This window comes from Montipora capricornis, chromosome 12 (assembly GCF_036669925.1).
Source record: "Montipora capricornis isolate CH-2021 chromosome 12, ASM3666992v2, whole genome shotgun sequence".
NCBI classification, from domain to species: domain Eukaryota; kingdom Metazoa; phylum Cnidaria; class Anthozoa; order Scleractinia; family Acroporidae; genus Montipora; species Montipora capricornis.
The window spans coordinates 29,654,938-29,667,437 of NC_090894.1; the positions used below are offsets into that span (position 1 = coordinate 29,654,938).

Consider the following 12,500-nt stretch of genomic DNA (forward strand, 5'->3'; position numbering starts at 1 on the left):
GGATTTTCATTCTCAAAGTTAATGGGTATGGTGGACTTACTTTTCCATTCACATGCTCCTAACTGAAACACGTTTTCAGATTAAAGTACCAGAAATGATTGTTATACCATCTATACGTTGTAAAAGACATTCAAAGTAAGTACGTAAAAACCAGGACATGACCAGGGTTAAAATTTTGGGAATTTCACTTAGTAAATAATATGAAGATGAAACCATCAACATTTTTTTAAATAAAGATCAGACAATTTTTCCATTATTATCAAAATACGCAAAAATCGACACTTTTGCAAATCTGCGAAAAACCTTTCTGTCTATACATGATTATGTTTTCTCGCTAATAAATTCTGAAATTGTAAGGTGGGTTGTACGGCTAGCTTTTGAAAAAGGCCTCTGAAATGCCTAGTTTCCAGTCTCCCCTCCACAAGCTCCGTCACTATATTTAGCATTTTCCCCTGATTTGCATTTATTTCTTGGGTAAAATTACATTTTACATCAATTGCAGTGACTGACACTTCAGAAGAGACATCCTGTTGCTTAAATTTCATAGATTTCAAAATCTTGATCATTTTCTTTGGAAAACTGTAGTACACCACCTCAAAAGGAGATCACTTGTATTAAAGGTGGATGAAGGGGAGAAATGGTTAAACAAACCTTAAATATTGGAAAACATTTCTCAACATGGCACTAAAAAGGAATGTTACCATAAGGTAGTCATAATAACGAATTAAAGGAAAAAATGTCTCCAGGTGGCACTACTTAAAGGAATGCCATCACAACGCAGTCATAACTCTTACAGAAAAATATCAAAATGTCAAAGCTTACACAGCTTTTCTAATAGGCTCTTGTGAATTGCTGCAAGACATGCCTTATGACGAATCTTTTTCTTTCGATCCCCAGAATTTTCATTCTCAAAGTTAGTGGGTATAGTGGACTTACTTTTCCATTCACATGCTCCTAACTGAAACATTTCCACTGATAACTCTCTTGAGGACGATAGTGCGTCTTTCAAGCCACCAACCACATAAAGTGTTTCCTGAAAGCATACCATGTTTGCAGCTTGACGACCCACCTTGAGGTTACTCATGACTTGCCATTCATTAGTTGATGGGTCATATACCTCACAGGACTTCAATGTGGTATAACATCGCTCATTTTTAGTTATGCCACCTGCTATGTAGATCTTGCCATTCATGGTTGCTCCAAAAGCATTATATCTTGCTTCATTCATAGCTGAAACCTCCTCCCATGTGGCCAAAATAGGATCAAACCTTTCCACTGCTATAGATCCCTGCAAAAAAGCATCACTTCCTCCTACTAAGTAAAGGTGTCTTTTATCACTGACTAAACAAGCTCCATGGCGAACAGTTGGTGGATCAGCCACAGCCTCACAAACATTCTCATCAAACTTATAGAGAATAATGGCCTTCCAAGATAATGCATAAATGCGACCATCTAGAACTGATAAACAACAACAAACATCACTTTCATGTCTTCCTTCAATTGTCCCCCAGGAATTAGTGGAAGAAAGAAAGTATTCTATTACTCGAGATTTTCCTGGTCCAACACGCTGTCCACCAAAAATGCAAACTTTATCTCTGTATTGAACAACAGCATGATCTTGATGTTCAAGTAACATGTCTGGCAACTGATACCAAATGTCCTTCTGGGGTGCATAGCATAAGGCTGTCCTGCCACCACAAACAAAAATCACATCTGTGTACCTCTCCAAGCACTTCCTGGGTGGCTTGGCAGCATCTTCACTGAAGGGATCAAAAATGCACTCAATGGATCTCAACACAAAATTCAAAGTCTCCTTGCTAGTCGCTACCAGTTCTTCATTGACCAATTCGTTGGAAACAAATTTGCGAGATATGGATTGCAGACGAACTTGACTAAACAATTCAGCAAAGTTGCTTTCTCGTTCACTCTTCTTGTGAGTTACCCAGTTAACTATTCCCTTAAAAATTTCTTCCTCGGAGGTGACAGTAACATCATCACTGGAAACCCATTTCATGACTTGCGCAATATCCAGCTTCAGGAAGTCGTCTGTTTTCATGACTGAACTGAAATTTGAGTTAATAAACCCACAGGACTCCGCCATCAATTCCAAACACTGATATTTTTCGGCAAAGTAATAATTGAAAATGCAGTTTTCAATTATAATGTTTTCCTCCAAAACATTAGAAGCCAAAGTTTTCAAACCTGGTAAAAGAAGATAGTCTGCTACTGCGACTAAGTCGTGAGCGTTCTCTTTAGTGACTGCAACATTACCAGTGTAAATGTATTTAAAAACGTCCTCCATGACTGATCCCGTTGCTTCTTCAAGTTCTATCCTGATGAACTGTTCCTTTCCCTCTCTCATGTCACTGACCAGAAGTGAAAGAAAAAACGGGCTTGCTGCTCCTAACACAAGCCTGTGAGCTTTAAGCTCTTTGTCTTTCACTGATACTGTTACATCGAAGAAACTCTCTTTTCTTCTCAGAGCATCCAGACGATAGATAAGTTCCTGACAGTGTTTTGATGGATCTGATGGCATTGGCTGTGAAAGGTCCGCCATATTGGAATCCAATGCGGAAGTGTTCAAATCTTCGATTTCGTAATCAGTTGCTTCTGCATCTTCTTCCATACCGATACTTGCAGAACTATGCGTTGGTTAAGAAATTTAAAAAAAGTTAGCACTTCTTAGATTTTACGAGAAGAAAATACAGAAGATTTATCACCAGCCTCAAACCCAGTCTGTCTCTCTGTCAAGAGGCCTGTGTACGATTCCTGTGTACATGCCTCAACGTAAACTCCCACCATCTCCCCCTACACCCTGGAAAAAGGTGGGAAAGTAAAGGAATTTAAGACACAATACAGTCCCCAGGTGGTAGGGGATTGGTAACTTTCGCAGCCGTCTATCGGGTTGTCACGCTCCCTCCTTCCTTTCGGGGGAGCGTTGCGTGACACCTCGAAAGACGGCTGCGAAGGAGACTACCCGGGCAATAGGTGGGAATTTCTAACTGAGACTGCTTATTTGCAGTCCATATTGGCTTGGTTGGAAGAAGATAAAGAAATAACTGCTTTGAAGGCGTAGGCTGTCTCCTGCAACTTCTTGAGAGCGTCGTTAAGTTGTGCATTCTCACAGCCTTGTTTCTCCCGAGACTGTAAAAAAGCCATATTGTCTATGTGGACATCCACGGGCCCATTGGTAACGAGGGTTTTACCATCCTGCAATGTAATAACCAAGGCGAGGGTTTCTTTAACAAATATCACAAGAGATCTGCCATCGCCCATCCAATATTCCCGAATTTCAAAAGACGGCATGTCCGGTGACAGGATGAAGCCTCCCCAACCAAAATCTGAAGCATCAGAGGAAATCTTGACCACAACTTGGTTTTTATTAAGCCAAGGGAGACAACCCTCCCAAGAGTCGAGGAAACTCCATTGTTTTTTTTTCCTTCCTAAGTCTCCCGTCACTCGAACTAAACGCGAAGCCAGCGGTGGTCGGAAAATAATTTAATCGTAGAGCAAAGCAGCAGGGACTGCGATACAAAACGAAGATATTTTACCAGCCAGTCGCTATAGGGTCTTCACTGCATCAGACCTCTCAGTTGGCTAAGATGTGTTCACGTAAAGTTGCGAACCTAAGCTTCTCATCCTCCAGTAAAAGGAAGGCGCAAAGTTGAAAGTCAACCAAAAATCCAAGCAATCTAGCTACTTTATCCCTTGAAATAAGTGCCACAAAAGCTCCACTTTTTTTGAAAAAACCTGAGGGTTTGTTCCGCCTGAGGTTCGAACTCACGACCTCCCAGATGATAGCTTGTTGCCTAAAGAACCAAGCCAATGTGTCGGCTTTCATGAAAACTTTAAAGTGCTTCTTTTAACTGAAAGGGTGATTTAGACAGCACGATTTTAGTTACGAATTTCTAATGCGAGTAGCTTATACCACGACTTAACCACATATAGTGTCGTAAATCAGACCTACGACAGAACCGAAAAAAATGCAAAAAAAGTTGTAATTTCACCAGCCTGTAAGCAGGTTGCGAGCCGCAATTGCGTGAGAATTTTCTTTTCACGAGTTGGTGTGTCCGCAGCCAAAATATTCACTCAATACCCTGCTTACAGGCCGGTGAAATGTCAACTTCTTTTGTTTTTCATTCAGTTGTAATTTACGCATCTACGCACCACTGGCAATAAACACCAACCCACAACATTCGGAGTTTGAATCCTTCTTGTCCCCAGAGTCCGCTTTTCTATTGAACAGCCCCAAGAACACGGACTCTGACCACAGCCATAGCAGGAAGTCGGCGAATCTCGGACTTCCGACCCTTTTGCGTAGTCTCAGAAATTTGAAACAATAACGGTCGTCAACGGTTACAGCAGCATTATACCACTACCGCGACTGCGCGTATTTTCGGCCCGAGTCCAAGAAAAGATGGGTATTGACAAGAGCCCATGAGTGGGAGCGAGAAACTCCCATACTAAGCCTATGTCACGGCATTTTTACAGACCAATCTATGTTTGGACTACCTTTGCCGTCAAGTTAGTTTCCTGTTATTGGCCATCGGGCTCCTGCGGGAGTCTAATTCGCGGGGAATTAAATCTAGAAATATTTGGGTCTGTGAAAACGCCGTGACAGGAATATATAGGAGTTGCTAAAAGCTTCTAAGAACAAGCAACACAAACGATTGACTCAGTTGACTGAGCATCAGACTACTGTGCGGGGGGTCGCGCGAGATCAAAAGATCCGGTAGGACAAAACTCAGGGTCTTTAAATAACTGAGGAGAAAAGTGCTGCTACTGTAATGACATCTGCAAATGGTCTGAATCTCTAGTCTTCTGCACAATTTAAAGGGGCAGTGTCACGGTATTTTAATCAAACTTGAAAACAGTAAAAGACGGCTTCCATCAATGAAGACCAAAAAATAATGCTGTATTTTTGTTGCCAATAACCATTGAAGTGCACTGAAGCTATTCTTCGTTGTTTGCGGTCAAGAATGGAGGGGATGGAAATGGATTGGACAGTGTCTTCAGAGAGTCGCCAAAAATTAAATGCGAATAGCTCTCTGTGCCATAAACACATTTCATATCTTCTCAGTGGGTTGTCAGGAATGTTGAACTTTTGAAATAAATTACTAATTTAGATTTTTACCCAATTTTGACCTAAAAACAACAAACATTTAGCATGACAGTGCCTCTTTAAGCAATTGTCTCGGACACCTGAAAAATTCATGTGGTTTCAACGGGATTCGAACTAATGACCACTGCCAACACAGGAGGCCAACAAATTGACCTGCTTCCAGCCGAGTGACTTCAGGTAGTGCGTTTCACAGGCATCTGGCACAGTGGTCATGGGTTCGAATCCTGTCAAAGCCGCCTGAATTTTTCAGGTGTCTATAATTTTTATTTAACCGCCGTACAAATCATCATCAATATAAAAACATTTAAAAATTGTAAACCAAGCATGGATAAAACTATGTAACCTACCTTTGCTATCCTACCCTAATATAATATTACAAAATAAAAGCTGCTTTCATGATGAATGCCGTGTTTAAAAGAGTGGCTTATATGAGCCTCTTTGACTCTTTGATCAATCGTTTGAATTGATTGAGGGACTCTGCTTTCCTTAGTTCTAAAGGCAAACTGTTCCACAAAACTGCGCCACTATAGCCAATAAAAGCTGTTTTTGTAGCAGTTTGTGCGCAAAACATTTACCGTATTCACGCGATGGACAAATTTCGAGCGGAGATACTCGGGCGCTACTCTCTGTAGTGATTTAAGGACGCTCGCGCCAAAATCTTCCTACGGTGAGATTTTCTTCATTTCTCGCCTAGAGTTAGGTCATAAAGTACATACTCCAAAAATGAAAAAAAAAAAGGGGGTCACCGACTTTGTTTCGGAGAAAATGGCAGTGGAAAAATGCCTTAATTTCGAGAAATCGGTCATAATAGCGAGATGTAGGCTCATCTGCTCATCCATCGAAAATCATAAAAATAAACTGTTGGAGTGAAAGTTTCCGTGCATAGGTTTTTAGGAGTGAGATTTTTAGATAATTGTATGCCGCTAGGGATGTGGTAAACAGTAGAGTTCATCCTCGACGAGCGTTTTCGTAAGCTCTATCTGTTGCAACCACTACCAGAATTCGATGGCACGAGGAAAGAAAATGTTAAAAAAAGATAACTTCTTACGGTGAGAATTTTTTCATTTCATCATATTTTGTAGATAGTAAGAAAAGTAAGTGATTCATGATTAAAAAAATAGGGGTCACCGATGATCTGAACGAGTAAAATCGATGTGATTCTGCAAAGCTCTTGGAAAAGTTCGTTTGTCATGCTTTTGCGTGACCTGTCGGGCAAGGACTGGAACCCAAGAGAGGATCGATCGTTGAAGAGATGAAAGGTTTTTACCGGAAAAAAACCTTTCTCGAGCATAGCAACGAAGTTTTAAGCAGGGATCATCTTCATTTGGTTGGTGTTTTGTATAATATCTCTCCATTGCCGTCATGCTCATCCTCTGGAGTGAGTTTTTTTGTGAAATTCAATCGCTGATTGTTTCCACGCAGGTCCGCACTATTGAAGCGGACGAGGACGAAAGTACTGCTCAATTTTCACGAAAGTAAAGGAAAAGAACTTTAAGAACATGCATTCACTTTGAACTTAAGTTCGTATGGTAATAAAAACATTAAAAAGAAACAGCCCCATTAAATTTACGCAACGTTTCGTCCTCGAGTTTTCCAAACTTTCAGCCACTAGTCTACTCGATCAGCTACCTTTTCCAGAGCTTTTCCATCCTCCCGCTCACTTCTCTTTGAAGTTTCATGATGATTCGGAAATAAATGTGCCATTCTTTTGCCGACCTGGAATTTTTTCCTCGGCGTTTTTGTCGCCATGTTATTTTAACTGATGCTTGAAAAATTTGTATGAAAGTCAAGTAGACTAGTGCACGACTGATACAACCTCGCGAATATCAGTTGTGCAGTAGTCTACTTGACTTTCATAAATATTTGAAATCAATTTTGACTGATCACGATCTTCTCTGATCCAACGCTGTGCAAGACTTATCGTCTACGGTTTTTGCAAAGGTTTTAAAACCTCAACTTCACTAATGCTCGAAGTAATGCGTGACATATTACAGTCGCGTTACCTGCGCAGTAACGTTGCGCACAAACAATTAGCGCGAACGTCCTTAAATACCATTGTTGCTCTTTCAATTTGCCTTTTAAGAGTTGAAATAAATTTCTGACATCAGCGTCATAGTTAGAATTGGTCAAAACACGGGCTGCTCTGTTTTTTAGTTTTTGCAATTTGTTCTGCAAAGTTACCCCACAGTTTCCCTAAACAATATTGCAGTAGTAACTTGCTCAATACTGAAGGTCTAGGAGGAACTGTTAAAGTACACAGTCTCTATTTTGGCCCAATAAGCATAAATTCAGTTTTTGTCATATTAAGCGTGAGTTTATTTGCAATCAGCCAATTGCTAACATTTGCTAAATCGTCGTTTAGACAGGATTGGATATTGTCAACGCTGAAACCTGCGTACAGGTTAGATACGTACCATCCGCATACACCCTTGATTGACAATTTGAAAGGCAATTAGGTAAATCATTAATATACAGTAAAAATAACAGCAGTCCGAAGATAGTGCCGTGAGGAACACCACGGCTTTATGAGCAGCTCCTAGAGAGCGAGACATTAACTGAGCATCTCTGCATGCGGTTGTCCAAGTATGACAAACCAAGAGTGCGCGTTATCGCATAGTCCATAATTGCTCAATTTAGATAAAAGGATTTCGTAATTGACCGTATCAAAGGCCTTCTTTATGTCCAGGAAGACGACTGCATTGACTTTTCCTCGGTAACGTTATACGCCCAAGAGTCTGTAGCCTCAAGTAAAGCAGTGACAGTAGAACGAATTGTGCGAAAACCCGATTTATATTTAGATATAAAATCGTTTACTGCCATATATGTTTTTAACTGGCCATAAATTATTCTCTCCTTTTCTTTGGCTACTACCGAAAGAACGGAAATGGAGCGGTAATTGTACGAGTCATTCTGTTCCCCTTGTTTGAAAAGTGGGGTAACTCTGGCGCTTTTCCACTCGTCAGGAAATCTTTTAAGACTTAAAAGTTGTTTAAAGATAACACAAATGAGAAAGCATATGCCAGTAAGAGAACTATTTTTCTCCAGATAAGTACGAAGATCACTTCTTCCTTTCTAGATTTGGATACGTGTAACCAATAAAGGTTTTGCACGACAGCCATGTGGCATGGCAGGAACAATAGATTCTTTTTCCCATGGGAACAAACGTTCTTTCTAATGCATACACATTTTCATTGTTCCTGCCATGCAATATGGCTGCCGTGCAAAACCTCTATAGCATTTTCCACAAGTGATAAAAATAGATCATAACGCCCTTTCACAACGCCTTATGGGATTGAAATGCGGACAAACATCCCGGCGCAAAAATGTCTGTTTTTCTCCGCATATTAATCCCATAATGCTTTGGGCGTTAATTCGTGACGTCAATTAAAACAAGTGCTATTGTAAAGGTCCCGTTCGAAATATCTAATCACCGTCTGGGTATTTTGTATGCGTGCAACCAATTTTGACGGTCGGTTCATTAGAAATTGTTGTCACGTTGATTCACAACAAAAGCCACATTGAAGTTTTACTACCCTACAATAAGGACATCGCCTGAGAAAAGAGACGAAAACTGAACTTATATTGTCCTTTTTTCTGCTGGATTAAGGGTTGAAGTTAGGGTTAACGTATTAAGGGTCGGAGTTTGGCCGCAAAGTAGTTAGAATTTGATGGTGAGGATGTTCAAAAGTATTTGAGCAGTTTAAAAACACACCTTCCATTTTGCCTCCACTACTCAACCGGACACAACAGTAATATTTGGGTGCATTGGCCAGCTAAGACACCGTGCCATTTATTAAGCATTGGAATGGGTACAAAAACATTTATACATCAAATCTAAGAGAAGAGAAATGCATTAGATCCGGACACGAGAACTCCTAAAAACCAGCAGGTGAAAAAAACCGGGGAAGGTGTACCCCCGACCGAGGCAGTGGTGCAACCCTTGGGGTTCTAGGTATTCTTATTCAAAAACACTATTTACAATGAAAAAGAACGCTACCATATACAGCCTAACGAAGGCATGAAACTTTTTTTTTCCAGTGCGATATAACAATAGACGAAACTGGACTTGTGCAGTGGTAAAGGCTGACCGTAGAATGACTTAGCCTACTAACGCTCGCAAACTACAAACATAAATCCCACAAACCACTGCGCACCTAAGACGGCTCACCAGGCCTCTGACACGAGCAGGGAAAATAGCAACTTATGCTAATTTACAATTATCAGAAATTTATTACATTTGAACAACTGAAAAGTTATCAGTTTTAATTGGTTTTCTTGGCATTTGCATCAGCGATTGAGTGGCAAAAGGATAGTATGTGCATCCAATTCTTGTCAACATATTGTTTGGTGCAACAAATTCTAACAAATAGTATAAAACTGTCAACGTTAATGTTAGGGACTTCCCAAATCAGCACAGGGGTGGCAAAATGGAAAAGTTCTTAAGCCCCTCAAATGGGAGCGTCCCATGTGATCATAACCTTTTCAGATCAAAGTACCAGAAATAACTATAACATCTATACATTGTAAAAGACATTCAAAGTAATTGCATAAAAACCACGGACGACCAGGGTTAAAATTTTGGGAATTTCAATTACTAAACAATATGAAGATCAGGGTTCATGATGGATTTTGTGTATAAAATTCAAGGTATATTCAAGGAGCTTTCAAGAACAAGAAATTAAGGTTTCAATGAATGTTTGTAAGATGTCTATTCCATACATCGTGTTTCAGTGTTTTCTTTGCTGAAAAAGTCTACCTTGATATTCTTTCCTATGTCCTGCAAGTTAAGTGCCCACACGGGCTTTTTATTTTTTTGCATTTAATCTTTCCCCAATAGTCAAATTTGGGCTCAATTTTTAACCTTTCTCTTTAAGTCCCAACAAGTTTCACCCGAGCAAAAATTCAAGGAGTTTTCAAGCAGTTTCCCACCAAATCCTTTCTTCAAGGGCATTTCAAGTGCCCTGGAAGTCCAAAATTAAATTCCAGGGCTTTTCAAGGACTTCAAGGAGTAGCAAGAACCCTGGAAGATGAAAGCATCAACATTTTTGTAAAAAAAACTATCAGACAATTTTTCACTTATTATCAAAAGAGACAAAAATCGACATTTTTTCCATTTGCGAAAAACCTGTCTCTCTATACATGAATTGGAAAGCCACAGCTAGTTTTTTAGAAAATGGCCTGTCTTTGAATTTCTGATTTCCAGTCCCCCCCTCCAGGAACTCAGTCACTATATTTAGTATTTTCCCCTGATTTGTATTTATTTGTTAGGTAAAATTACATTTTACATCAATTCCAGTGACTGACACTTCAGAAGAGATCTCCTGTTGCTTTAATTTCATAGATTTCAAAATCTTGATCATTTTCTTTGGAAATTAAACTGTAGTAAGTCACCTCAAAAGGAAGTCACTTGAATTAAAGGTGGATGAAGGGAAGAAATGGTTAAACAAACCCTTAAATATTGGAAAAAATTTCTCCTCATGGCACTAAAAAGGAATGTTACCATAGGGTAGTCATAATACTGAATTAAAGGGAAAAATGTCTCCAGGTGGCACTATTTGAAGGAATGCCAACATTACACAGTCATAAGTCTTTAAAGAGAAATGTCAAATGTCAAAGCTTACACAGCTTTTCTAATAGGCTCTTGTCGATCACTGCAAGACATGCCTTATGATGAATCTTTTTATTTTGATCCCCAGGATTTTGATTTTCAAAGTTAGTGGGTATAGTGGACTTACTTTTCCATTCACATGCTCCTAACTGAAACACTTCCACTGATAACTCTCTTGAACACAATTGAGTGTCTTTGAAGCCACCAACCACATAAAGGGCTTCCTGAACGCATACCATGTTTGCAGCTTGACGACACACCTTGAGGCTACTCATGACTTGCCATTCATTAGATGATGGGTCATATACCTCACAAGAATTCGATAATGTACACTGTCCCTCGTTTTCCGTTATGCCACCTGCTATGTAGATCTTGCCATTCATGGCTGCTCCAAAAGCATTAACTCTTGCTTCATTCATAGCTGAAACCTCCTCCCATGTGGCCAAAATAGGATCAAACCTTTCCACTGTTTGAGATACCTGATAAATAGCATCTCTTCCTCCTACCAAGTAAAGGTGTCTTTTATCACTGACTAAACAAGCTCCATGGCGAAGAGTTGGTGGATCAGCCACAGCCTCACAAACATTCTCATCAAGCTTATAGAGAATAATGGCCTTCCAAAATAATGCATAGATGCAACCATCTAGAACTGATAAACAATAACAAACATCACTTTTGTGTCTTCCTTCAACTGTCCCCCAGGAATTAGTGGAAGATAGAAAATATTCTATTACTCGAGATTTTCCTGGTCCAACACGCTGTCCCCCGAAAATGCAAACTTTATCTCTGTATTGAACAACAGCATGATTTTGATGTTCAAGTAACATGTCTGGCAACTGATACCAAATGTCTTTCTGCGGTAAATAGCATAAGGCTGTCCTGCCACCACAAACAAAAATTACATCTGTGTACCTCTCCAAGCACTTCCTGGGTGGCTTGGCAGCATCTTCACAGAAGGGATCAAAAATGCACTTCATGGATCTCAACACAAAATTTGAAGTCTCCTTGCTTGTTGCTACCAGTTCTTCATTGATCAGTTCGTTGAAGAGAAAGTCATGAGACATGGATTTCAGACGGACTTGATTCAACAATTTAGCAAATTCGCTTTCTCGTTCAGTCTTTTTGTGAGACACCCACTTTACTATTCCCTTAAAAATTTCTTCCTCGGAGGTGACAGTAACATCATCACTGGAAACCCATTTCGTGACTTGCGCGATATCGAGCTTCAGGAAGTTGTCTGTTTTCATGACTGAACTGAATTTTGAGTTAATAAATTCACAGGATTCGCCCATTAATTCCAAACACTGATACTTATCGGCAAAGTAATAACTGAAAATGCAGTTTTCAGTTGTAATGTTCTCCTTCAAGAAATCAGAAGCCAACGTTTTCAAACCTGGTAAAAGAAGATAATCTGCTGTTGCGACTAAGTCGTGGGCATTCCCCTTGGTGACTGCAACATTACCGGTGTAAATGTATTTAAGAACTTCTTCCATGACTGACCCCGTTGCTTCTTCAAGTTCTATCCTGATGAACTGTTCCTTTCCCTCTTTCATGCCACTGACCAGAAGTGAAAGAAAAAACGGGCTTCCTGCTGCCAACACAACTCTGTGAGCTTTAAACTCTTTGTCTTTTACTGACACTGTTACATCGGAGAAACTCTCTTTTCTTCTGAGAGCATCCAGACGATAGATAAGTTCCTGACAGTGTTTTGATGGATCTGATGGCATTGGCTGTGAAAGGTCCGCCATATTGGAATTCGATGCGGAAGTG

General features: G+C 40.0%; 3 protein-coding genes across 3 annotated transcripts in view; all 3 read right to left on the bottom strand.

Moving 5' to 3' along the window:
• Window positions 1-438: 438 nt before the first annotated feature.
• Window positions 439-2,793, bottom strand: LOC138026164 (kelch-like protein 3). The gene has a single exon (XM_068873380.1). It carries the CDS (start codon window positions 2,624-2,626, stop codon window positions 812-814), a length of 1,815 nt encoding a protein of 604 aa, XP_068729481.1. The 5' UTR covers window positions 2,627-2,793; the 3' UTR covers window positions 439-811.
• Window positions 2,794-10,435: 7,642 nt separating this feature from the next.
• The window catches only part of LOC138026161 (kelch-like protein 3), a 21,800-nt gene continuing 19,735 nt past the window's right edge, over window positions 10,436-12,500 (bottom strand). Inside the window, exon 2 of the mRNA XM_068873377.1 lies at window positions 10,436-10,688. The gene's annotated coding sequence lies outside the window, so the exon portion shown is untranslated. The remainder of the gene's footprint in view (window positions 10,689-12,500) is intronic.
• LOC138026159 (kelch-like protein 3) overlaps window positions 10,436-12,500 on the bottom strand; it is a 2,423-nt gene continuing 358 nt past the window's right edge. The window contains exon 1 of the mRNA XM_068873374.1: window positions 10,436-12,500. This exon is cut by the window's right edge and continues 358 nt beyond it. Within this exon, the coding sequence (XP_068729475.1) occupies window positions 10,733-12,500 (1,768 nt within the window). The 3' untranslated portion in view covers window positions 10,436-10,732.